The sequence below is a fragment of the Lolium rigidum genome, chromosome 7 (genome assembly GCF_022539505.1).
Source record: "Lolium rigidum isolate FL_2022 chromosome 7, APGP_CSIRO_Lrig_0.1, whole genome shotgun sequence".
Taxonomy (NCBI): domain Eukaryota; kingdom Viridiplantae; phylum Streptophyta; class Magnoliopsida; order Poales; family Poaceae; genus Lolium; species Lolium rigidum.
Window position 1 is genome coordinate 274,711,086 of NC_061514.1, and position 27,947 is coordinate 274,739,032.

The 27,947-nt window shown below is 45.0% G+C and overlaps 1 protein-coding gene and 1 pseudogene across 1 annotated transcript; one reads left to right on the forward strand and one right to left on the reverse strand.

The window, feature by feature from the left end:
• The first annotated feature begins 2,845 nt into the window (after positions 1 to 2,845).
• Positions 2,846 to 4,033, forward strand: LOC124673811 (nuclear transcription factor Y subunit B-10-like). The gene has a single exon (XM_047209852.1). The coding sequence runs from the start codon at positions 3,103 to 3,105 to the stop codon at positions 3,763 to 3,765; it is 663 nt and encodes a 220-aa protein (XP_047065808.1). The 5' UTR covers positions 2,846 to 3,102; the 3' UTR covers positions 3,766 to 4,033.
• Positions 4,034 to 20,275: 16,242 nt separating this feature from the next.
• The window catches only part of LOC124672789, a 9,987-nt pseudogene continuing 2,315 nt past the window's right edge, over positions 20,276 to 27,947 (reverse strand).

A 27,947-nucleotide genomic window follows, 5' to 3' on the forward strand; every position in this document is an offset into this window, starting at 1 on the left:
GCACATCTTCATGGCTTGACAAACCGACGGTCTCCACAGCCGACAGGAAATATTTTCTCCAAGGTCCTAGATTTATAAAGCCTAGGCTCCACGAACTTGGTGGCTTACATATGCGGGATGTATCGCAAGTCAACCGTCGTCTTTATAGGTGTATATAGCCGACAGGGCACCATTTTGAGCACCTTGTAGCGACCACGGTGTTCCATGACCAATTTACATGTAATGATTAGCTAGCTCTGATCTAGTACAACTCTCCAAATGGGAGCCATGTTTGCACAGAAGCAGGTGAGATGGATGTACATGTGCTTGTCACTGTTAAGATCATGTGATGAAATGTGGCGCAAACTTTTTGCAAGGTGGCTGTCACTGAAACAACTAATTACTAGCTCTACTGTGGATTGGTGGAAATTGTAGGCATGCAAAAGGAATCGTAGGGCACAGGCAAGTCAACTGCTAGATCGATCACTGTCCGGATGCAAGACGGCCGTCTTCAGAATGGAAAACGAGTTCCATGCAGTTACCGGCTGGAGCGGGCAACCCGACCGGCCGGCCAGCATCATCTCAGCCGCATTAATCCGCCGGCGCCGCCAGCGCATCCACGACCTCATGCCGGACGCTGCCGCCCCATGACCCGTCGCCGCCGGCCATGCACATAATAAACACATCTCAAATCTACACGGTCACTTCAAATAGAACGTCAGGATTCAAGAACCAACATTGTTGCCTGATTGACCAATATATATCTTTTCATTCTCTGACATTCATCGATAAATTGTACCTGATGTGCCGTGGGATAACTGGCACGTCACTTCGGGGTTTGGACACACAACCACTAGAATGTGGGCCCACTACCATGCTGGCATATATCGCCATAGTTGTGATCGCCATGTCTTAGCCTTTCACGGATAACCATAGCTTGATATTCATGGGGCTCGAAGCCTCGGAGCAGCGACAAACCAACTTAAGTCATGGGACTCCATTTGGGGATAAATAAGAGTTGTAGTTATTATACATGTTCATATATAACTTTTCACATGTCAAAATGACTTTTAAGTCAGAAAATATGTCTCATATATTCGTTAACACCTGCCCATATCGTGAAATTTTGCCTTCACGACATATGACTAAAAGAGAGCCGAGTTTGACGAAGGAAATATATGGTGGATAGAAATACATGATAGATCCACATTAATAGAGGCGTGTGGTAAAGCAAGTGAGAGAGGCAACCTAGCATTATAATTACGCTCTATTGTTGTGCCAATTTTGGGGCTTTTTTGATTCATTGAATTTGCATAGGAATTTTATAGGATTTGGATCCTATAGAGAATTTTCTATACAAGGCGCTTGATTCATAGTAACATATCATATAGAAACTAATACTATAAGAATCATGTAGTGTAAATCATATAGGAAAAAAACATGAGATCATAACTCATGAAAATAATTCTTTGCTACAAAATCAAACACACTTCATCTTCTCATGGGATTCAGGTAGCTATAACATCTTAAACATATACTTTTCCTATTCCTATAATTTTTCCTATAATATGAATCAAAGGAGCCCAGCTTGAGCTCACTTCCCTCGTACTATATATGTTATAAATCGAACGCATGATCCGTTCTACCCAATGTTCAACAAATCTGGGTAGAAAAAAAGTACTCCAAAACTGATCCCTATCCTTCTTCCTAGATATTTTTGCTGAAGACTATGTTGGTTGGGTCTTGAATTTGAGATATATCAGTGCTCGCACCACACTAACTAAGTTTCATACACAAAACAGTTTACTCAAAGCTCAAAAGAAGGTGCAACATTATTTAAAAGACAATCAAATTGAACTTGATGTTCTGGCAAAAGCGATTCTAGCTCATGCTTAAGCACTACCAGCTTGTAAGAGAAAGGAAAAGAATAAACGTGCCAAAGGAGATGGCACTTGGGATGACACTCAACTTGATGCCACTTGTCAGTATGTAAAAAGGCTTGACTTGTTGCTCTTGGGCAGCAACGTGGTCAGCAAGCTTTTGCATCACTCAAGAAAGCACTCTTTTCAAATAAAGTAGTTGGGTGCATAGTGGCAAAAAGCTAATGTGTTTTTATATCGGATCTATGCTTGCTAGGTGGCATATCGTGACGTGGTATAATTTAGGATGTAGACATATTTTTATGTGTCGTGCACAGTACTAGATTAGATAGCGAGGCTCTGCACTAAGTATTCATAGGTCTTTTCTTACAGGTGGCACGGTAAAAATATATCTGGATATCTGGTGATGACAACCAGAAGCAAGTCAAAATATAGGAGAGATGAAAGGTTATGTAATCTCTCGTCAACGTTGAATAGATATTACTGGTTGGGTTGTGTCTCGGAGAACATGAGATCTTTGTACAAATTGATAGTAGTCATCATCTCTCGTTAGATATTTGCTGCTGACAACGTTGAGATACTATATGCCACTTGGTTGCATTATGGAGGATCATGTCATTAACTTTGATTGAGATGTCGCTAAAAAGGCGAGTAGGCGCCCAAAGCCCGACCCACAAATAATAGAGGCAAGTGACAGCGAGATTCTTACTCTACCGAGTATAAAAACTGCAGGGAGGTTCGTGAGCATGGCCACGTCAGACCCAGATGCTCCACGTCGGCACCTGCGTGGCATGGTGGCATGGACCACCCGCGCAGATCGATGCGCCGAATTCTCCCGGATGCCGCCAGCGTGGCACCGGCGGACGGCATCGCGGGCGCCGGCCGAGCCAAGTTTATCGACAAGCAAACGACCGGCTTTGCGCCACGTCACCCCCTCGATGCGTTCTTATCCCCACGATGCGTCCGAGACGGGCCCTGCCATTCTCCACTAGCTACCACCTCCCGCTCCTCGTCAAACCCCCGGCCTCCTCCGGTTCTCTACAAATTCTCGTCGTCTCGCTTGTTCCACCTGCGAATCTGCGATTGACGCGTATCCACTGCTGCTCTTTGTGCCGTTGATCGGCTTCCGAGTTATAGTTGCCGTTGGGTTTGCATCCTTCCATCGGCTTCAGAGCTGACCGGAGAAGCTAGCTAGCTAGCTAGGGAAAGAGGTTTGCTTGCTCTGTTTCTTGGTGGTTCAGGGATGCCGGACTCGGACAACGACTCCGGCGGTCCGAGCAACGCGGACTTCTCTTCGCCCAAGGAGCAGGACCGGTTCCTGCCGATCGCCAACGTGAGCCGGATCATGAAGAAGGCGCTGCCGGCCAACGCCAAGATCTCCAAGGACGCCAAGGAGACGGTGCAGGAGTGCGTGTCCGAGTTCATCTCCTTCATCACCGGCGAGGCCTCCGACAAGTGCCAGCGCGAGAAGCGCAAGACCATCAACGGCGACGACCTGCTCTGGGCCATGACCACGCTCGGATTCGAGGACTACATGGAGCCGCTCAAGCTCTACCTCCACAAGTTCCGCGAGCTTGAGGGCGAGAAGGCCGTTGGCGTCGGGGCTGCCCCTTCACCAGGCGGCTCCGGCTCGCAGTCGCAGCAGAGGGAGTCCACGACGCCAAGGGGCAATGGTGAACCCGGCGGCGGCTACGGCGGCATGTACGGCGGCGCCGGGGGCGGCGGCATGTTCATGATGATGGGGCAGCCCATGTACGGCGCCTCTCCGCCGGCATCAGGGTACCAGCATCCGTCGCATCACCACCAGATGATGACGGGAGGGCAAGGTGGATACGGCTACGGCGATGGCGGTGCCGGCGGCGGGACCTCGTCGTCTTCAGGGTTCGGCAGGCAAGACAGGACATGACTGTACCTGCTGCACGAACTTCTTGGTTGTCGTATCTGTTTTATTACTGTTAACTGATGAAGTTGGAGCTGGTGCCGTGCAAAGGCTAATTATTCTCCAACATTTTCTTGTGCGTTATATGTGCTTAAGCTAGCTATTTTATTGTTAATTAGCACCATCACCACCGTAGTTGCATTTAACCTCTTGAGGATCCATCATCTGTGCTGCTAAAATGGGCTTTTGACAAGGTACATTTTTAAGATCAATGGCAAGTGCATTTTGACAGGAAGTGATGAGTATGCTCTTTGGTGGCCTGGATATGCGTTACTCTTTCTTACTCCGTATCAATCTATTTCTCTATTTATTTGGGCCGGTAGTAGTACTACCTGATTGGTACTTTTCTGTCTGAGATAATTTGGAATATGGGTGTCGGTTGTGTGATCTCAGTTGTCGGCATGGATAATCTTTTCAAGAAGATTTGTTTAGAAGAAAGGTAATACTGAGTCTTAGTATGCTGCTAAGATATAAGAGCATATCAAAGGGAGCCCTTAAATTTTGTCAAAATTGTTCTCTCAATGTGTTCATTTGGGGGCCGCATGGACATGTGTCTGCCCGACGTCCGCCGCTGCACCCAACGGGCGACCCAAGTTGAGCACCCCATGTCCCCCCTTTGGGCTTTTTCTCACTTTCATCTATTTTTAAGTAATTTTATTTTTTTGAATAACATCACAAATAGTTCATCGTGTGAATAAATAATAACAATGAAATTCAAATACCAAGCATCGACGAGCGCTTCGGCCATTGCATGCCAGTTGAGCATGATGACGGCATGTTGCGCGAACATTCGCTGATTTGCGGCTTGTTACGCGGCGAACTGGGCGGTTCTCCACTTCTCCTCCCTATCGATCCCTTTTGCGTCAGTCTTGTCGATTCTTGCTTTGGGGCAAGGGCTCTCGAACCGTAGACTTTCTCGGTAAAACAGACAAACAGATTATTATCGAAATTATTCGAACTGTTTTATTTGGCGGGAGCAAGGCCTTGGTTGCGGCGGTGGCGGGGTGGGCCGAGAACGGAGGCAGCCATGTTAGCTAGGGCAACGGCAACAGAGCTTGGGTCTAAGAGAGGAGAAATATTGTGAGAGGTGGGAGGCTTGGAATGAATGGCCGCCGGGCCCGACGCGGACACAAAAGCACCGCAGACAGTGTCCCCCCTAAACTGCCACGAGTCCAGAGCCAGGGATAAGTGGGCTATCTGCCGATGGCGGACATATTTGGGGGCTGCTGTTGGGAGCTTGATTTAGGCCTCCCGTGCCCGCCCGTTCCAAAACGAACATATGGAACAAGTTTGGGGGCCTCCCTTGTCTCTAAGAGACACATTACAATCAAAGACGCTCACACAAATGTGCACACACTCACCCCTATGAACGCACGCACACTCTACCCCTATGAGCACCTCCAAGAGACTGCATCGAAGAACTGACGTGGCGGGTCTTGAGATTGACGAAGTCACCACAGGCACCTCGCTGTCGACGGGAATGTCACCTCCCACTGAAGAATATTCCGCCTTTATGAGACACCAAAGTGTCAAATCTGTGATTTGAACTCTGGTGGGCTTGGGGTGCCACTAACCTCCTAACCATCCAACCACAGGTTTGTGCGAGGATCAAACTATTGTGGGGTTTAAACCCCGAAGCCGGTTAAAATGTGTTAGAAGAACATACTCATAGGTACTAAGATTGATATTTTTCAAAATTAAGGGTTCCTTTTGTAACATCTCCGGTCTCGACACGTGGATACAAGCATCAAATAGACAACACCATTAATTAAAATAAAATATGGTGAGACTGCATGTACTTAGTGTGCAAGTAAACGACAATGCACAAACTGCTGATCTGTGATGAGTCACCAACCCGACCTTAACTTATTTAAGCAGTGCTAAACAAAGTTTATGCATGCGCATATGCTGAGGCAGTAGTAATGTTATCCTCTATTGACATGGATGAGTGAGCAGTTAGTTGCACTTAGCTTTCACTCACAGGCAGCAAGAAAGGGCAAATATTAAAGGAGAAAAGGCAGGGAAGATAATGATGGATGGATAGCTCGATGGAGCACTTGGGTGACTCGGGAGGTGGAAGTTTCCACTGGTCTTTTGGGGGCAGGGACAAGTGAGCCCTGATTCCATTGGCCACTGAAAGATCTCCCTGGCTGATTGGACGACAGTTACATGCCTGCCTTTGCCTTGGCACCCTCTTGGGCTTCTTCTGCTTCCCTATCTGTGTCGAGAGAGTGGGAGAGACACTGCACTGCGTTTGCATGGGAGGAGTGTCCTGAAAGGTTGGCTTGACGCATCATCTAATTATTAAGGTCACTGTCCCTGTTATACGTGAGAATCTAGCATGGAGACACCTGTTGCTGGGGAAATCAAAGTTGAGATATTCTCGCCCATGTGAAGGCAAAAAAGGAACCGACTTGATGCAAAGGAGAACGAGGTACACATGGGGGTGGCAAACTATACGGAGCACCTTGGCATCAGAACATGCCAATTGGTTCCGAGAGGATATGTGCAGAATTAATTGCAGGCGAAGAACTTCAGGACAGCGATACTAAGAATAATACAGTTAGCATATACACTGATCGAGTATCTACGGATAGGCTAAATATAGTTCCACGGGTGCCTTGGCTAAAGCAGAGAAATTCGCTAGAACTCCCATCGGGTCTCAGAATCACACGACTCTTTTTAAAAAGAATTTCACACATCCAAAAGATTCAAAAACAACCACAGATATAAATAACACAATTTAGTTTATGGATTTCCCAAAACGGATTTCATGTTTCGTGAAAATCGCAAATGATTTGTGTGTTATGGAAAAAATGACAATCGCGGACACTTCTTGAAACCTGAAAATGGTATTCTAACTTCTCATGTTTTCTTTCCAACCATATCGCTAATCACTGAATATTTTGAAATGATATTGTTGTAAACATCAGCCACAACACCGTGTCACCACTAAAGATCAAAAGAACCGCTACCAGTTGCCCACCGCCGAGCTCGTCCATCACCCCCGTTGTTCCAAGGAAGCGACACCTCCACGGAGGGACTACACCACAGCGACACCACTGCCCAGTCGGAAAGATTTAAGATTTTCACTCGGGACATGCAGGTTGCCCGTCGTGATACATGTGCCAGCACTAGACGCACAAACGAGTGCCAAAAGGGGAAGTTCCTGGCTTGGAGTGGACTGACGAGGATATTGGTCTTCTAAGGAGGCACAAGGCTCAATAAGATTGATACGATACTCATATTAACAAGGTATACCTTCTTTTCTGGAAGCTCATTCCCAAAAAAACTTCGAGGTTAAACGTGTTTCTGCTGAAGTGATTTGAGGATGGCAGGCCGATCGAAAAGTGCATCCCAAGATGCACACGAATGAAAACAAAGTGCGCGAAAAAAAACTTTTGTTGATATGTAAAGCCAATCTAGAGATCCTCAAGCACTAGGGTAACAAGCTTGGCTGGACTGTGGCCAAGGCGTGACACTTATAAGGCAAATTTTAGTGGCATTCTTTAACGTCAGTCTATCTCTAAATACGAGATATCCACATTTCATTCAACCATCCAATTGTTCATGTCAAATCCCACTAACATTTGTTGATGATTAATCTATCTCTATATACAAACTATTCACATCGCATCGTGCATTCTTAAAGCCATTATATCATCATGTCATTTCTGTGTAGCCTTCAGATTGATGCATTTCTGTCTAGCCTTCAGATTGATGAGACCATAGCAGGATGCTAAGCAGTTATTCCACGTAGATTTAATTTACCCTTTTGACTAATCTAACCAATTGAACCGTGCATAGATTAGATAGATATATTAAGGGCAAAGGATTTAACATCCCCTCAGCGCTCCACACCTCAGCAAAAGTCTACGCACCGTAGATAGTAGATATATTAAGGGCAAAGGATTTAACATCCCCATCCCCCTCAGCTCTCCACACCTCAGCAAAGGTCTATGCACTGTAGAGAGCTAATAACTTTTTTTTTATAGGGAATACTTATATTCAACTGGTAGTAAGGATACAACACAGAAACGGAAACAAATACAAAAACAACCCACACGGATACAGGAGGAAGAACCGATGAGAGTCTTCATCTTCGTCAACCTCACGCCACCGAAACAGATTACCCTTCGCTCGCACGCTCACGAAGAAGGCACTGAGCTAATAACTTTAGCCAATGAGACAGCGTCACGTCTTAGTTTTCCTAATGGTAGCTTTCCCCCAATAATTTTTCCGTAAAAGCTACAGCTTCAAAACTCAAGAATAGTCACTAGCAGCAGTAAATTGTTTTGGCGGGTAATTTCCCTGATGGTAATTTTCTCCAGTAATTTGCCAATAAAAACATGCATCCTGAGCAGTAAATTCTTAAACGGTTATGATGCAGCAGTAAATTTTACGATGGTGCATTTATTAATGGTGATTTCTCAACGATTTTCACCCGACGATGCACGAACGATAATTCTTTCAAAGTAACTTTCGATATTCATATTTAACCTTGCATCCGTATTTTGTTGTATTTTTTTAACAACAACTTCAACAATAACTCTTTAACTTCGATCGTTGGCGATAATTCTTTAGGCAGTCTATATATTAAGGACGGAGGAAATGACAGCCTCCTAGCGAACAGTCATGTCATGTTTACTGTAGAGGGAAGGATTTTATCCAATGAACCACATCACCTCTTTCTTTGATGAAATAGAGAGCAGCTCTCAGGACACACCGGTAACTTGCTACTAGAATAATTAATGTCGAATAAAAACACGCCAGACAATTTTGGGACGCAGATCTTTTACTCCAACAACAGCTACCAACGGTAATTATACTTTTATACTTTTTCGAGGATCCGCACATGTGTCGTAGAGTCCCTATTTTTTACCAATCATCTAGAGACACGTCGGAAGTTTGCTACAGTAGTTGAATAGATAAAAAATTGCCAGAAATTTCCGAGTGCAGATCTTTTACTCCAACAACAGCTACCCGGCCGTAATTATCCATCATTAACAATACTTTCTCATTGACACGTTATTTTTTACGGTAATTCCCCATTTGTACCATTTTGCTAGAAAATTAACCGATTGAAAATATATAATTCCAACAACAATTAGCCGATGGTAATTATCTTGCAATTGTTCTACAACAGTGGTATTTTACCAGCAACGCTCGGTACGCTTCAACAATAATTCTTTGACACAAACTTCCATCCTTAATTGCTTCCCGCCGGTAATTATTCACTCTTTAACTCCAACAGGCGCGGCGTATCGCCGTGTCACCCGTCCTAGTAACCCGTTTAGACAAGATAGATTTTCAAAGAAGTTGCAGCGCATGGGGTATGCTTCTACTTTACTTTTTTTTTGTTTTTGGCGAAAAGTACTATCGGTCTATTAATAATTAACAACAGTACAAAAAAACATCAAAAGTAATATAGATCACATGTAGGTATTTGGAACTCCTAGCGACGACTACGAGCAAGCAGGCTGAAGGTGCGCCGTTGTCCTGGCACCTCTAACACCAACACCAGAGCCGAGCAAAGCTTGTTAAAGTAGAGCTTATTGTGGTAGTCAGACGAAAAATTATCATGCTACGGTTCCAGAGAACCAACACAGCAGAGCAGCCACCAGAGACGGAGCAGACCGAGGGGCGTGGTCGGTGAGGGGACGAAATTCTAGATGGGTTTTACCCTATGGCCTCTGTGTCTCCTAGAGCTGCACGTACAGGTTCCTTTGTTAGAGCATCTCCAGCCGCGTCCCCCAAAGCGCCCTCCAAAGCAATTTGGAGCGCGCCGAACCAAAAAAACGTTCCAGCCGCGTCCCCCAAACCCGAATTTTGTCCGGCGCCCCGAACCCGTCCCCGTCCCACAGGGGAGACTCCGGGTACGCCGGACACACCGAAAAGCGAGGCGGGGAGTGGCGGGGCCGACCCGTCAGCGGCACAATAAATTCTAACCTAACCGTCGCCTACCTCGCGACGGAAGTTATTGGCTTTGCAGCGATGGTGCAGTTCCCGCAGCGACGGTGCAGTTCCCGCAGAGTCGCAGCGACGCGTCCCGTCGCGCCTAGCTCTGCGTGCCGGCGTTAATGAGCGCCACCGGTCCTCTGCCTCCTTCCGGCCTATAAAAGGGCCGCCTCTCATCGTCTCTCTCACACACAAACCCTAGCGTCTCTCTCCCAAACCCTAGCCGCCACCATCTCAACAAGACTCGACGCTATGTCTGGTAGAGGCGAAGGCCGACCTCGCGGCCGTGGTCGTGGTCGTGGTCGTGGTCGTGGCCGCGGCAGAGCTGAACGCTCGCCGTCGCCTCCCACGCCGTCGGCTTCATCGTCGGAGATGGACGTGTTGTTCGAGTTCGTCCTCATCCTCAAGGGCGACCCGCGCGGCATCCAGAGGCTGCCGGACTCCTTCGCCGACTACGTTGCCGGCGACGACCGCCCACGCACGATGCATCTGCGGGAGGCTGCGTGCGGCTACTACCGGTGGATCGTCGACGTGATCTACAACGTGCGCGGCAAGATGTACCTCAACATCGGCTAGGAGAAGTTCGCGCGCCACCACAGCCTCGAAGCCGGCTTCATCCTCCTGTTCTCCTACTTCGGTGACAGGGACATGAGCGTCAAGGTCTTCAACGAGACGCGCTGCCGCCGGGACTACCACGGCGACAGCACCGACGAGGAGGACGGCTGATGATGAAGAGTGTTGTTTCTTCGCAGCGAATACGTGCACGGAAGTTTCTGGATGTTCGCCTCATCGGTAGAACCAACAAGGGCACCATCCTCCCGCTAGATTTTCCAGTTTGGGTGACTGGGTGTGCCCTCGAGTGTTCTTTCTTAGCAGCGAACACACGAAATCTTCGATGCACGGCCTAGTTAGGTTTAGTTTTTTTGCAAAATTTTATATTTGTGTCCACCATGGTTCAAACTATGTATTAGTTTGTGGAAAACCATGTTCCAAACTGTGTCTTCGTGTAAACCACGTTCCCAATTATGTATTAGTTTGTGGAAACTGAAATAAAAATGCCAAAAAAAATATTTTAAATGTTTGGGGGAGGCGTTTGGGGGACGCGGCTACGTCCCCAAATGAGGCACGAACAAAACACGTCCCCCAAACGCTCAATCCGCTTTGGGAGACGCGGCTGGAAATGCTCTTAGTTTACATAAGTCCTCATACTCATATTTACACAAATCTGAGTGTGTTTATCGAGTGGCGCACTTGCGCAGAATGCAGATGTGATGGTCTGTTTTGGAGTCTATGGGTGAGGGTTGCACTCGGAAAGAGTGGCATTAGTTGACCGGGGACAGAATACAACACGAGTACTAATGGGAGGCAGGGTGGTCAACGCCACAAATGGCAAAGGCACTCGCCCGTATCGTGCGTGTACAGAATACACACGGCTGCAGCCACCACTGCGCGATGCGTATACGATGTCAACCCATGCATGTATTATGCATGCGCCTCTCACAAGAAAAAAAGGGCCGGGATCGATGAGCCGCCAGGCCAGTGAACGCGCTGCATTGTGCTCCGTTGCAGGAAGCCACCCATCGAAAAAATGAAGTTGCCGCTGTCAACGCCTCAACGTGGACTTAGGGCATCACCAGCGACGCGACGTATTTTGGACACCTAAAATGTTCGCGGGCGTCCGCTTCCGTCGTCTGGCGGATACGGAAATCGTCGCGCGTCCGTTTGCGTCTGGGGCTGGCTCCAACGGGGCGATGCATTTTCAGCGCAGACCAGAATTCAAAAAAGAGGAACTAGCGTCAACTTTGCATGAAATTTTACAGCCACAAATTGAGGACTGAAACAAGTTCATCACACTTTATAGATGGTACGGCGCAAAGCGGAGTCCAAAAGGGGCACAACAAAGCCTGAATAGCAATAAAAATGTCCAAAAGGAGGCGCAATCGCGCCGGCGATCAAGCGTTTCGCGCACGGATTTCGGTGCGCCTCTTCATGAACCAGGCCCGCTTTGCTTCCGCCGGAGCTGCAGCCTCCATTGTGGCTATGGTCGTGGCTACGGGGGAGTGTGGGGTGGCGGCGAGGTGCGAGGGTTTGCGCCGCATCCATGGCGGTGGTTGCAGCGGCGAGGACGTCCATCGCTTCTGGTTTGGTATTTCGCGCGGGGAATGGCCAGTGGCGGGAATAATATCGGCCTCCCTGCCACTGTGCGCGGGTCCAACGTCTTTTTCGGCGGACACTCGGCGCGACCGTGGAGCATCCGCGGAGACACAAACCTGGCACATATTTGGGTCAGGTTTGTATCTCCGCGGACAGGCCGGTCACTTTGCGTCGCCCCGCTGGAGCAGGCCCCAGACGCATTTTCGGTCACGGCGGACGAAAACGGTCACTGAGCGACCATTTGCGTCGCGCCGCTGGAGATGCTCTTAGATTGCGCGTGCATGCGGCGTGACGGATGATGGTGGTGGTGGGTTGGGGAAGGAAAAGGTGTCAAACGCCTCAACCGGAGAACGATGCAAGATATTTTTCCACGAGCGTGGTCCTTCGACTATCGCGTGTGGTCGATCGGCTGGTAGACGGCGGCTTGCGCGAGTCGTGAGCGCCCACCCACGAGGGGATATGATCATGCATGGCCGCCGCCGTCATCATACTCACTCTCTGAGGCTTATATAAATTTGAATGTATCTAAATATTAAATAGTGTTTAGAAACACAGAAACTTAGAAACATTTAAATTTAGATAAATCTTAGATGTCTATTTATAAACAAGGGTAGTATATATGTTTATTTTCTTTTGTTCCGCGCACTTTGTTTCACGGATGTTACATTGTTGTTTTACGCGTAGTTTCGATTTCTTCCTTCGTGCTACAGTATAACTATTACCCAAACCGTGGTGTGATTTTGTTCCCCGTAGTCTAATGTTTTTTTTTAACTGAAGACAAGACTATACTAGTTGCAAACTAGTTCTAATACACTTTTGAACAAAATTGTATTCCACTTGCGGCTTTTGTTCCCTTTGCACTCATGATTTGTGTTCCATAATCCCTACGTTGCCGCTCCTTTTTTTACCACTGTTTTGTTCTACATGTAGGTTCGATTTGTTCCTTCATGTTATAATTTTTTGACCCACTTTTGTTGGCGTCCGGTCTAAGGGGATGTTTGGATTGCGCGCGCGGGCCTTACAAAACCAGGGCAAGCCAAATATTTGGCACAACTTTTCGCCGCTGCTGTTTCGCCCAGCAGTTGGTGAGAAAAGTGACGCATGACCAAAAAATTGGCTCGGATCCCAGAATTTGGCTTCAATCCAAACCCATGTCCCCGCCCGTGGTGAACGCCAAAATTTTGGCTGGACAGTTACGGGCTACAATCCAAACAGACCCTAAATTTGCATTCCCCGTGTAGATGTGACATGTTCCTCATACTCTACAGTTTTGTTACATCTTCAATTGTCACGACCAAGATCCGATGTTGTGATTTTTTAGTCTCATACCGCTTATCCAAGAAAATTTTCACATCTTATATACCATGTTCTGCTTCTGCCACAGCAAGTACAAGGTGTGCTCGGAAAAACAACTTTTTTTTTAGAGAGAGAACTGCGGAAGCTTTATTGCATAATGTTTATGGGGATACAAAGGTGATCCGGTGGATCAATGAGCCATACATGACGACCAATGTCAAGACTGGTAGACATTTTAGCTAATATATGAGCTTCCCCATTTGCTTCAAGCCGTTCATGTCGGAAGACTGATTCCTGGAAACTTGATCTGTACTGAGAGATGTCACGCAAGATCATACCATTTTTGCCATTATACATTTGACCATTAATCTCCTTCACCACCGTTAGACAGTCTGAAGCTATCATCACCTTCTGTAGATGCAGGTTTGCACCCAAATTGAGTCCTTCTCTACATGCATAGGACTCCAGGAGTACTGGATCGGTAACTCCATCAAAGACCATAGCCGAAGCACCTAGAAACACTCCCTGATCATCATGGCAAACAACTCCAACAGCACCTCTTGGCGCCGTTTTTGCGACTGCACCGTCGGCATTCAGTTTCATGTATCCTTGTGGAGGTTTAATCCAGCGAGTTGAAAATTGTTGGGCCGCTGACATCTGTTTTGAACTCCCCGGGTGAGTCCAATCTAGCTCCGTAAATATCGCTTGATGAAACAATGGGTGGAGAGAGGGTTTTGGAACTCATCTTCATGTATGACCCTCCATCTAGCCCACCAGATTTCCCAAAGCGTGACCAAAACCTGGACGAACTTTCTTTGACTCAGATTAGTGCATAGCGACATCAACCAAAGTTTTGGGTCTGGCGTCTCGACCGCTCTTGCCATATTGCATTCCACAAGAGAGTGGCGCCAATCATCCACTGGCTCGTTACAAATCGAGCAGGCTGAGGTAGTAGACATGTGGCGATGTTCTCGTTCCTGACCCGTAGGAAAGGACGACCGTGCCAGTCTCCAAGCAAAAAATGCAGCTTGGACGGGACTCTCGTTTGCCACAACTTTTTCCACTAGTTCTCGTCTTCTTCAGTACTAGATGACGCTGCTCGTGCTAACCATTTTTCACGCCTTTGCTTGGTTTCAATTAGCATTTTATAAGCTGATTGAACTGAGAATACACATGTTTTCTCATAATGTCAAGCCCATATATCCTGCTGCGTAGTGTGACTTATTGGAATCTGCCTGATGGCTTCAACATACATCGGTAGCATGTGGTGGTTCAGAGCTTGCATATTCCACGTACGAGTTGTTGCACATATAAAGTCCGAGACAAGCTGGGGTGGATTTCGGCGACATGGGCATACCGGTCGCAGATTAAAGTCCCTCGGCACCCATGTATCATCCCAAACATTGGTTGATCTACCACAGAGATGCGCTTGATCAAGCCTTGTTACATTACATCACGTCCTTCACATAGTAATCTCCAAATCTGAGAAGGGTTACTTCCAAGAGGGGCATTTAAGCATCCGTGCACTTAAGGAGCTTCGATCCATCGACACACGCCACACTTGCAGAGCTAGCAGAGCAAGGTTGAAGATCTCTATATCTCTGAACCCTAGTCCTCCTTTATATTTTGGCATCGCCATTGATTCGCAGGAAATCCATGCTGTCTTTCTTTCACCATTCTTACTGCCCCCACCAAAACTTCCTGATCAACGACGTGATATGCTGGCAAAGGCCTCGAGGCAGCTTGAAAAGCGCCATAGAGTAGGTTGGGATTGCTTGGATTACCGATTTAATTAAAATTTCTTTACCACCACCCGAGAGAAGCTTCTCCATCCATCCTTGCAACCTCTTCGAGACCCTATCTTTCAGATATGCAAATGCTCCTTATTTCGACCGACCAACATCCGAAGGAAGGCCCAAGTACTTCTCATTCAGTGATTCAGATTGCACATTTAAAATTGCTTTAATCTCCAGCTTCTTTTGTCCTGGAACCTTCTTGCCAAAATAGATTGATGACTTTTCATTGTTCACTCGCTGACCCGAGGCAAAGCAATATTTATCAACAATGTCTTTAAGGCGAGCTGCTTCCCCTGCCAATGCTCTACAAAATAATAGGAAATCGTCGACGAACAGGAGATGATTCACCCTTGGAGCAGTAGCAGCAACATGGATGCCACCCAAGTCACCAGAACGCATTGCATCATTCAAGAGGCAAGATAAGCTTTCTGCAGCTAGCAAGAAGAGGTATGGAGATATAAGGTCTCCCTGCCACACCCCTCTACTAGGCTTGAACTCTTCTGTTGGTTTGCCATTAAGTAACACCGAGAAAGTTAAGTGAGGGTGTGGTGGTTCGTTTGCTCCGGGCGAAAGCCTGACCGCGCGGCATCTGCGGATGTCGCCGTCCTTCCTGGGGGCGGTCGTGGAGCTCTACGACCTTCGCTGCCTCGGGTTCACATCTTCGGGTGAAAGCCTAGATCCCGCGGGATCGGACGACGGCGTCGTTTCTTCGTCGTGTCCCCTCTTGAGGGCGTCGTCTTGAAGTTGGTGATCCCTTTCGCGCCCTCCGACGGCCTCGACACACATGGCATCTGGGTTGGCAGGACGTCAACCGGAGATGCGGGTGTTCCGGGTGGAGGCTTGAGAGGCAACGACGATGGTGGTGACCAAGGTTTGGTTGCAGCAAGGTCATGTTAGTCGGCTCCGTTCCGGCGTGTTCGAATGTCTTCGTGGTGGTCTCTCCTTGCTGTGAAGTCGAAGCCACCCTCGGGCGGTGTACGATGACCTTCGAGGGGCGGTCCGGTGAAGGTCCTATTCGACGCTTGTCTTGCGCATCTCCTCTCCGAGGCTCATCGTCAGAAGCGGAGCTGCCGGTCTCTCCTCGATGAGCCATCTGTTTGGCATAGGCCGACTTGAGCTTCTTAGCTTTTGTGGGTAGCCAAGGTGGCTGGGTGTGCCCTTCTGGCGGAGTGTGTGTGGTTATGGGTGTGCTCTGGCACTGTTGTTGTTGGTTTTTGCCCGATTTTCTCCTAAAAACCGGGCAACTTCTTCTTAATGAATGGATGGGGCAAAGCTTTTGCCTCCGTTTCAAAAAAAAAAAAAAAAACACCGAGAAAGTTACTGATTGGACTCCCTTCATAATAGTATCCACAAACCTGTGTGATCATCCTAGTTTCTTCATAATTTCTTCCAGGTAGGACCACTCTAGGCAGTCATAAGCTTTTTTCATGTCTAGTTTCAAGGCACAATGACCATTCCTCTTGCTTCTATTATTCTTCATGAAATGAAGGCACTCATATGATGATGTGATAACATTGTCGGTAATCAGCCAACCTGACACAAAAGCCGATTGCTCTTCTAAGATTATCTCCGGGAGGATCTGTTTCAACCGGTTAGCCAACACTTTGGATGCGATTTTACAAATCACATTGCCCAAGCTAATGGGACGGTATTGAGACAGATGAGTGGGGTTTTGTACCTTTGGGATAACAACGATGAACGTTTTGTTTATCTCCTCAGATGAATCAACTCCGTTAAGCAGCCGAATTACAATGTCAGTGATCTCCTCACCACATAAGTGCCAATGTTTCTGGAAGAAATGAGTTGGGTACCCATCGGAGCTTTGGTTGGAAACATTTGGAAAAGTGCTTCTTTTACTTCCTTCCCTGAATATGGAGCGTTCAAAATTTCATTCATCTCACCAGTGACTTTACAAGGTACATGTGAGAGTACTTCCTCTATGCCAATCACTGCCTCGGCTTGATAGAGATCAGCAAAGAATTCCTTCGCGTGTTGTTCTAAGGCAGGCGAGTTATCACATACGGTACCATCATCTTTAACCAGTCGAGTGATGCAGTTTTTCTTTTTTCGATTACTTGCTTTCTGGTGGAAAAATCTCGTGTTTTTATCACCTTCCTTCAGCCATTGCACTCTCGCCCGCTGTTGCCACATAACTTCTTCACAGAAACTGAGCTCCACAATATGTTGCTCCATCTTTTGTTCTTCATAAGATGGGCTGACCCTAGAAGAATCTGCTCTATACGCTTGGAGGTCTCTTCTTAGCTTCCCCAGCTCAGAGCGCACCGCACCGAAAGAGCTCAAACCCCACCCTTCAATTGCACCCGCAGTGTGCTTCAATTTATCATGCAGTTCTCCAACTGATCTAGCTCTCCCAGTGTTCCACGGTGATTCCAGCATTGGTTTGAACTCCTCATGTGACTCCCACATAATCTCGTAACGAAAGAGTTTATTGTTAGCTATCCTTCTATTCTGTGCTTCCATAGAATTAAGGAGCAAAATCGGTGAGTGGTCTGTCAGATGATGTACTATGGCCATAGGAAACCGAGCACTCCACTCTGTGGACGCCAAAGCACGATCCAGTCTAACTCAACTCTGCAGTGTTCACCTCCTTGGACTCGCCTTTCAAAAGTCCAGTCGAGCCCCTGGTAGCCGAGGTCAACCAACTCACACACGTCAACACATTCCCGAAAAAGGTTTATCTGTGCTATATCTCTATCATTTGGTCCAAACTGCTCTTCTCTTCATAAAACTTCATTAAAATCTCCTATAGATAGCCAAGGAAGATCACAATCAGCCTTCAAGAACCTCATCATATCCCATGTTCTAAATCTCAAACTCCAATTTTCCTCGCCATACCAAGCTGTGAGTCTCCATGGCTCCTCTCCTAGCTCATTCACTACCATATCAATATGATACTTCGAGAAATTTCTAAGTACTAAACTAAGCGGGTTCTTCCAGTAGATGCACAAACCCCCACTTCTACCACTGCTTCCCACGCCGTAAGCATGGTCAAACCCAGAGTTCTAGCTAGACCCTCCACTCTATAATTTGCAATCTGTGTCTCCAGGAGGTACAGAATAGATGGCAAATGGGTGCGCACAAGATCACGCACCTCATGGACTGTCGCAGGATCACCCACCCCACGACAGTTAAAGCTCAGGGTACTCATTGGGCCGGGCGGTCCTCCTCGGAGGCCGCCGATGTCGCCACGACAGTATCAGTTGTAGAACTCGTCTTGCCACTATCAACCTTCTTGGTCCTCTTTTTATCTCTTGGAAGCGTGTACCCTGGTGGTGGGGGAGGCACTAACATTCCCGTTGACTTAATTGGCATCCTCCTCCATGTCACCAGATTCCATGCGCTCACTCGCAGGCTCCTCCCCATCAAAATTCATGCGTCTTTGACGATTTTTAGCTCCTTCATTAGAGGCATCCTCCTCCATGTCTATCAGAGGGTTTTTTAGTGGGCTAGATGCTGTGTCACGGATATCATCATCCTCGAACACATCCCCGGATGGACGCTTACGTGCCAGATGTTCGGCACGCCCTCCTCTTCCACGTCCTCCATATTGAATATCCTTTGGATCATGGACCCCATCACCGCACTTCTCCATGTCATGCCCCATAATACCACAAACATCACAGAAATATCCGATTTTCTCATATTTAACATGCAATAGCTTCCGTTCTCCTCCTCCAATATTTAGAGGGGCAAATCTGATCAGTGGTTGATTGACATCAATACTGGCTCGAACTCGTACGTAATCACCTTCAAACCAACGTTGATGATTCATCTCCACACTTTTCACTTTGCCAATTCGTCTTGCCAATTGATCCACCACCCCCTAGGTATGGTACAACTCCGGAATAGAGTGTATCTGTGCCCAAACCGCATTTCAGTCCAAGGTAGCCTCTGCAGGATTACCCATTCCATCATATTCTGCCATTACCACTACCAGCTTGCGGAACAACCACGGCCCCTGATTCATCACCTTATTCCAATCTCCGAAACAAAAGAACTTGAAGGTAAATAAATTATCATCTACCTCTCGGAGTTCAGGATCGTGGGCCAAACCCCACGCGAATTTGAGGGTCTGAAATAAAGCATATGTACTGAAAGGTTTCCTTGTATGCACCTTTGCTACTGCCAGCCATCGAACTTGCTTTTTCATGGCGAGAAGATCACTCTCCCTGATAAAGACGTCATCCAACTCCCTTCTCGCAGTTCTAGGCTCTGCAACGCCCGAGCCAGGGCCTCATCACCTTCCTCCTTCCTGCTTGCTCCTGATCTGTCACCAGAGCCTGACATAATGCTCCTCCACCGAACTCCTTGCCAACAAAAAACGACACCCGATCTACCCAAACCCTAGATACCACATGCTCGCCAAGGCCGGGTAGGCAGACAACGCTGCCCCTTGTTCAGCCCGAGAGAGACACACGGATCAGGATCCACGTACTGCCCAATCAAAGGGAAAACTCACACCGGAGACGAAGTCACCGGTGGAGTAGATGAACCCTAATCCCCTAGGGTACGAGCGGTCTAAAAGAATAAAAAAATGGGGATGCACCAACTAGGGATGCACACAGCCATAGGCATGAGTACTAAGATTTTTAATCTTGATGAAAGATTAAAGCATAGTCCTCAAGATAAATCGCACGAGTACCAGGTCTAGCCTGGGCCTCAAGTATAAATAGAAACCTAAACTCGCGTTCGTGAGGATTTGAACTCAGATACTGGGTTTGTACATCCACTCCCTCAACCAGTTGAGCTAGGCTCACTTCCTTGGTGAATGGGCAATTATGTAGGAGGGTTAACTGGGCTTGGTGGGCTGATTGGGCCGAACATCCTTCTAGCCCAATCGAGCTAAATATAGGACCCGTCTCATCATCTCTTGTTATCGAGTTAGACCCTAGCCGGCACTGTTAGTGGCGCTGTTAGTGGTTTGGCCTACCTACTCAATAACGACGACACCTTGGCGAAAATCGCTCCAGAAGTCTCTCAGAATTTATTGGATCTGTTTCACGGTCTCCGAAAACTAGGCAGACATGTGATCGCGCTTTGCTTAGTTCAGGCCTCAGATTTCCGATGGGATTGCTTGGGATCTAATTGTATTCCTATCCATATTATTTGCCAATAAAATAGATGTATCTACAATTAAAATATGTCTAGATATATCTGTATTAGTGTCAAGTAATATGAAACGGAGGAGTACGTCTATTGTGTAATTAAATGGGCCCCGATTCCTTGGAAAAACGACCAGGGAGCTGGTGTTTCTAAAATTCCATAAAATATCATGTTACACATGTTGAATTTCAATCGTGTGCACATGGAATGAATCAATTGTTAACCACAAGAATGCTTATATGTTTCTAATGGAGAAGGCCTAGAAAGAATGTTTTGTCAATGTGTCACAACTCACAGTTTGTACCTCTTTTATACATCAGCTATGATCAGAAGATTCTGCCACTTCGAGATCCGACCTCTCGTGTTCAATTACTCCCTGCATATGCAGCGAATCTTTCAGGGCAAGAACACTTTTATGTGGTAATAACGTAGCAGGATAAAGGGTGCTTGGATAAAATATAACAAACACAAATTATTAAACCTTCAGGATCAAAATAGCCGCCTCCTTGCCCAAAACCCCATTATATTCGCTACATGTCAACGACTGAAAAACAATAGCAGAAACTTATCAGATCTAAGACGCTAACATATATGTACTTTATCCTGGCAATGAGTTCGGTATACTATTTGAACTTACTTGGATACAATTTGGACAACCAGCATCACTAGTGCAACTGCATGTCGAAACAAGCTCTAAAGCAGCAAGTAGAAGTTCCCCAAAAAGTATTTTGACCTTACAAGATTGAACAGACAAACAAATGATGTGGTTTACACCAAGATCATTCACATTCATGGCCTGTATTACATGGCCGAATATTTGCTAGTTTTCCCATTACCTTTGATGCTATGCCGATACCACCAGGATGTTTATCGTATAAAAGGATTCTTTCTGGCATACCACGGGTTTCATGAGGATTTACACATTCTGTTCCTAGGTCAGAAGAAGTACACATCATATGCCTGCACAAATCAACACGCGATCAACCCCAATTAAAAGAGCTAACTACTGAAGTACGCAATAAATTATGACAGAATTTAACACGACAACAGAGTTAACACTTCACAAACAAGTGGTTGGCAAATTATAACAGGGAATGAAAAATGCGCTACTGTTTTTTTATCAATGTGACCATATTCTCAAACAATTGTCCTTCAAAAATTTCTAGTGTCCACCACAAACCATTTTTTTATATCAATGATTGAGAGAAATAATTAAGAACTTACAAAGGCAATATATTCAACATAGCGTGTGAAGCAGCATGTGAACCACCTCGAAACTCTAGCTTCCTTTCCTCCACAGCAATTTTAGCCGACTGCGGAATCCGTATCCAAACAGCCTGTAATTCCATATACAAACCACAAGTTTAAGAATCATGCAAAATGCATCACAATGTTACCAAGATTTATAGTTGATCCACACACCTCAGAATTGTAGGAATATGGAGGTAGGCTAAGTTCAACGCTGTCCAATATTTTATTGCCTGATTTACTTATGCGATGAAAGCCAAACCATTTGGTTGTCACCTGGCAATCATTTGCTTGGGCAGTTGTCTTCAAACAGTTAGTTTTGCATGTAACCATCGGAAGATAAGCCTTCAAGAGAAGAGCCAATTAATCATTGAGAACAAAATGTCAGTACACTAAAAAAAATTCACTTAGGGAGAAGCTCATGACTTGAAGATCTTAATAAATTGTCCTTTTTTATATAAAAAAAGAAACTGAAAAGACTCAAAGGTGGTCAAGCATTGTAGGAGGAACACTTTGTGCTATTACATCAGGCAAATGTGGGTTTCTTCTAGAGAAAAAAGGAAAAACGAGGAACAAGACATAGATTGAATGTACTAAGTTGAGTTCAAACAAATCACTTAACAGTAATAGGTGGTATCATTGACATCTAATGGAAAAGGAGATGGTCAATAGTTCTCAGAATTAGCGAATTAACTAAGGTCTAGAAAATCAAGATAGAAGAGATATAAACTATATTGCTCAACAATATTGGAGGGGATGCAACTTAATAGCAGAATACTTTCAATAATATATGAGATCAAGTGTTGTAATGCTTCCAAGAACATACGAAATCTCCTCCAATGACATTGATATCAGTGTAGTCTCGTGTTTTTGTGTAATACTTCACATCAGCTTTCCTGCAAAAAGCTGTTCTTGATGACAAATCAAGCTCCTCAACTAAGTAATTAACACCCTGATGCATGTAAATAGCACCCTCATAAACCTGAAATCGAGAAAAAAGTCCATTGATATAATAAGCTACTAATGCCAAAATTCAGATTACACAGTCATGTGCTTGTGGCTCAAGAATGGATTACATAGGTAATTTTAAAAAAAAAGATATGGTGCACTGATTGTAAATTCATGAATTTATCTAGCTGTTTTGCCAACAGTGAGGAATATTCAAAGAGCTATACAAGTATAAAATATAGTCATGTACCAGTTAGAGCATATTACCTGGAAAAATGCCTTACTTTCCTCAATTTCTTCAAGTAATCTGTTATTTAACTTGTCTATCACACTGTACTTGTCATGCTCAATTGCTCGTATGCTCACTGTCTGTGAAGGTCTTTTCTGCAGAAATCAAAATGTTATTGACACAAAAAGAAAAGGAGTTGATTTATACAGTAGAGAATAAAGAATAGACGAACCTCCGGTCCAATATAATTCCACATAGTAGAAGAAAAAGGTCCGGGCGGATTGTTAATCAGATAACCTTTCTCTTTTAGAGTCGTCATTATACTATCCAGACTAGAACCAAAGTGATTCTCATCATATTGCAAGCATAGTGGATGTTCATAAGCAGCACATGCAAGGTGTTGTTCCAAAACCTTTAATAAGTTTCCAAAAAAACCAAAGGAAAAGTTAGATACTTAAGTTTTTAAACTTTACCAATATAGTCGGTTCAGTAAGCACAGATCTATGGACCTACCTTTGGGTTATGTGAATCAACTTGGCAGTGCTCAATTGGTCTGCCAAATAGTTTATGTGGGGATTTCATGAAATACTGATCTAAAGGACCCTCAAATGCTACATAAATGGCTAATGATTGTTTTGCTCTCCTTCCAGATCTTCCGGCTTGTTGCCATAAACTACAATTAAAATTCCATATTTTAGCAGGTTCACAGAGAAACATAAACTCTACTGGAAAGATCACTTTCACCTACCTGGCAACACTACCAGGAAATCCAAGATGCAATGTTGCATCGATATGTCCAACATCAATTCCCAGCTCAAGAGCATTCGTGGCAGCAACACCACAAAGTTTTCCCTCAAAGAGATCAGCCTCAATTTTTCTCCTGTCCTGCAATAGTTTGTTTTCGACTCCAAATTTAATAAGCAAAACTTATTTTCTTCTCTTTTGTACTTGCTTCTATCAAAATGTAAACATGGGCTTCATTCTCTTACAAAAAAAAACATATCCACCATAACATCAACCTAAGGTGCATGTGATGTGACGGCTAATAACGCCTGTATCATGAGCATTTCTTTATTGTGCATTGGAGATCAATACATGTTGCAAAGCACTTGTGAGATTTAAGAATGTCAAAATGCCAAATTTCATGCTAAAATCTACTCCCTCCGTCCCTTAATATAAGATGTTATTACATCAAATATATGAGCACATTGGATGTAATAACATCTTATATTATGGGACAGGGGTAGTATAACAGAATGAAAGTCATACAGAACGGCATTATACATTAGGGAAATGCCAAAAAGATAACAACCTCTGCAATGTAGCCAGCACGATATACACAAATAGAATCTACCAGTTCTTTTGCAGTCACCTCGAGAATTTCGCGCCTACAATAACAGATGGATCATCTAAAGAACATAGAAACTAAACCCAGATAAAAGTTCAAAGAAGAACAGAGAAAATGAGAAGTAAAAATATAGAGGGGAAAATGTGTTCTTACGTGTAAGATAGAACAAGCTCACAGAGCTTCCTTGTTTTACAGAATGCAATGCAGCGGAGCCCATGCTGAACCATCTCCGAGAACAGATACGAAACCTCTACTATTGGGCTAACAAATAAAATATGATATATTAGTGTTTTTTCAAAAATAGAAGTTATCTGACAAAAAACTGCAGAGTGTATGAATAAACAGCTAATAACTGGCATGCAGTAGGAAACCGAATATGTGCGAGGTCTGGTGACTCATGGTTACCACTTTTTGGCGGAAAGAAAGTAAAGAATTTCTTTTTGCATTAGAACTTACACATCGCATATTTTGATGTAAAGCAACTACAATACCTTACTAAAGGCAAACATGCCTTACTTTTAGGCGTATGTACTTTTGAATAATGATGTCACAAGAAGGTAGTATAGAGTTTAACAGAAGGTTTCAATCTCAAGTAATATGGTGTGTTAATGTTAAACTACATTTAAACTTTTGAGCCATCCTGTTAAGAGTCTAGCTGGCAATACAGCTGCTATTAGCAATAATTCTTTGAACCAGATGAAAATGAAATGGGCGAAATTTTCAATGTCATGCCAGCCACCAAAGAACAATCATACATGTTATGTACAGAGAGGTGAGTATAGCTGAAATTTGAATTATAGACTTGCAATGAACAAAAAGTATCAGGAACCCTAATTAGAACAAGGGTGTGCAAATACCTTGAGCGCCTAGTTACTGAACTACCTTTTGAACCTCCCTCTTTTGTCCTATATAGTGGGGGATTCCACAAGAGAAAATATTTTGAACCACACGGGCTTCCATCTTTCTGAATCAACTCAACATTATCCAATTTGGCCAGCTCCTGAGATAAAACAAAATGCCCGAAGAAAAATGCATGTGATTCCCAAAGAGTGTATATAAGTTAAGTCTGCAAAAAAAAAATTAAGATGGCAACTCAAAATAATATTATCTACTATAGTAAGATCTTGGTCAAGTAATTAATATGTGTTTTAGGTAATAATTTTTATCTTAGAAAGAACAAGGGGACATTTATGGGGAGAAAAGGTTGCGTTTGGACAAAAATGACCAGAGTCTGATACATTAGAATGAGCACAAGCGAGTGTTATACAGACAGTAAAATTATTAAAGAGAGCTGGTTTATCTTCTTTTTCTTGGTACAACCATATATTTTCAAAACTATAGTATGACCTACCATAACATGCTCACGTGGGTTTGCTGAGGTAGCTGTACAAAACATGAATGTAGGATGACTGCCGTAAACTGCAAATACAGAAGACCGGAGTGTTAGGAATTATATTTGTAACTGCATGAGTAGCCCAAACTGAAGTATATATCTGCTAACTTGTATCACACAAATCAATAAAATGAAGGATTAGCATTGCAATTTATGGAGAGCTAATCGGCAGTCCAGAGTTTTGGTAGAAACATAAATGAAGCCTCGAGTCAACAACTAAAATATGGTTCAACAAAGTATCCATACTATTTGAACAAATGCGCCTCAATCTTCTAAGTATAAGTGCAGTATGGCAGCCAAATGCTCCTTGATATGAATGTGCTTCATCAATGACAATATACCTGAGTACATTCAGCAAAAGCACGTTATGGAATGCACAAGAAATGAGATATTTAACAAAAATGCATAAAGAAAAACAAGAATTACACTAGGTGATGAAACTAAATCGTGAACGAAACAAAAAAAAAGGAAATTCAATCACTTCCACCTGAGATTTCATATTAGGAATTGACCATTTTCCATACGCCTTTCTTTATATTGAAACCGCAGAAATGGTACCATACTTCATTCAGGAATTTATAATTGACGACTAAATAAAACTATAGGAAAGACTAAGGAAACCATTTGTCTACCTCAGATTTGACAAAATCCTTCGAAATTGACCATGACACGGCAAGACTGACACATGCAGCATATCTGGGTTGGTAATTAACTGAGAATGAAGAGAGTAAGTGATCCGATGTGCTGAAATAAATAAATTAAATAAAGCACAACTCTATAGCCTCGGGACCACCTATTTACCAGCCGGGCATTATCCCTGATCCACAGACGATCTTCTCTGGGAGTATCTCCATCATAGATGTTAACATTAATATCAGTGTGAAATGCTTTTTTCATCTCCAGTAAAGTCCTCAACTGATCTTGAGCTAAAGCCTGCAATACAACAGCCAAGTGGGTTTCTGCAAAAAATTCACATAACCGTGCTTACAACATAGTGGTTCTGCCTATACCTTTGTCGGAAATATATAAAGAGCACACGCCGTCGAATCTTGAGAGAGAGATTCCAGGACAGGAATATTGTAACACAAAGACTTGCCACTCGATGTTGAGGTTGCGACTGCAACATGCTTCCCAGAAATGGAAGATTGTATAGCTTCGGACTGTACTTGAGTTCAAGGAAACAGAAGGAATTAGCCCCAGCAACAAAATGTAAGCAAATACAGTAGAAGGACATACTCCATAATACCTGATGGCTGTACAATCTAGATATTCCAATACTTTGTAATGCTTCCTTCATAGCTTCTGAGAGATCAAGAGGTAGTTCTGCATATGATGCTCCTCTGCATGGTATCTCCTCAATGTGTACAATCTGAAACACATAAATCACAGCAGCATAAGGATTATGGTTTTATCGGTATTGTTACTTTAAGAAAATCAAAAAGAGTGGAAACCTGCCCCTCCTTTCCAAGGCCTTTTTTCAGATGTTCAACCATTTCAGCAGGTCCTAACGGGTGTTTATCCTGCAATTCAAAATGCATTTTCATTATACTGTCCTACCAACCCGATGCTATAGAATATGCCTAAAGCACCTGTTTGTAGACACAACACTCAGGCTACAGTTTGGATATATTCTACCTTGTGTGGAAGCTAAAGTAAAATTGACAAGGCAAAATAGAGAACTGAAATCGTTGGAAACCTACATGGCATGATGATGCAGCAGATTTGACAAAACCATTCTTCTTATTCATGCTAGGCTGCTCCGACGCAGCTGTCCACTCGAGATGTATCCCTGGAACTACTTCCATTTTCCTTAAATATTTTTCTCTTTTTCACTGTACGTCCAGTGGACGGGCTTTTACCAGTTGACACATCCTCCTCATAGCTCCCAGAACACAAATCTTTCGAGTGCAGCATCAGCAGCATGTGGGCTACTCGGTATTGATGAGAGGTCCTCCATAATGTCTTGCCAGGCCGAATTAGCTTCAGCCGCAACTTCCGGTGAAATTGGTGGATTTGCACTCTGCTCTTCGCCTGGGGTGGCCGCTGGAGAAGACTGCGCTGACTTCCGTGTAAAGGGAACGAGAACAATGAATTCGCCATGGCTGACAGCAAGGCTGTCAATCTCGGCGTCTAATCGTAGTTTAGCACCCTTCATCACGAGAAAAAAAAATGCTACCATCAGAAAACAAAGCTGCAGGTATTTGTAGCAGTTTCGAATGCAGAGCCATCCACCAATGCCGCGAAGAGCGACTAACTAATTTGGCAACGGCATCCACCAAAAGGGTCAGAGAGGCGGGGGAGGTGCACCTTGAGGAAGAGGTGGAAGTTGTTGGAGATCTGCGCGGGCGCGAAGGAGCTCCGGAGCGCGGCCTTGAGGTCCCGGACGGACGCGGCGGCGGCGAGCGTCACGGCGGTAGACCGCCCGTCGAGGGCTCTGACCTGGAGCTCCTCTCCTCCTGCGCCATTGGGGCGCTTCGGGAGCCGCCAGCCCGCCGCGACTCGTGAGGGAGCGGGGTTCCCGGCCGTCGGGTTTTGGCGCGCGCCGGGAGGAGGGCGATGGCGGCGGTTTGCCGTTTGCTTGTGTTGTCGTCACGTCAGTGTCTCTCTCAGGCAGAGAACTCCCACGCCCACAGATATCGGGCCACGCTATGGGCT

Bases quoted from the DNA above. Each gene is read 5' to 3' on its own strand.
- LOC124673811 (XM_047209852.1), top strand. From the start codon at position 3,103: ATGCCGGACTCGGACAACGACTCCGGCGGTCCGAGCAACGCGGACTTC.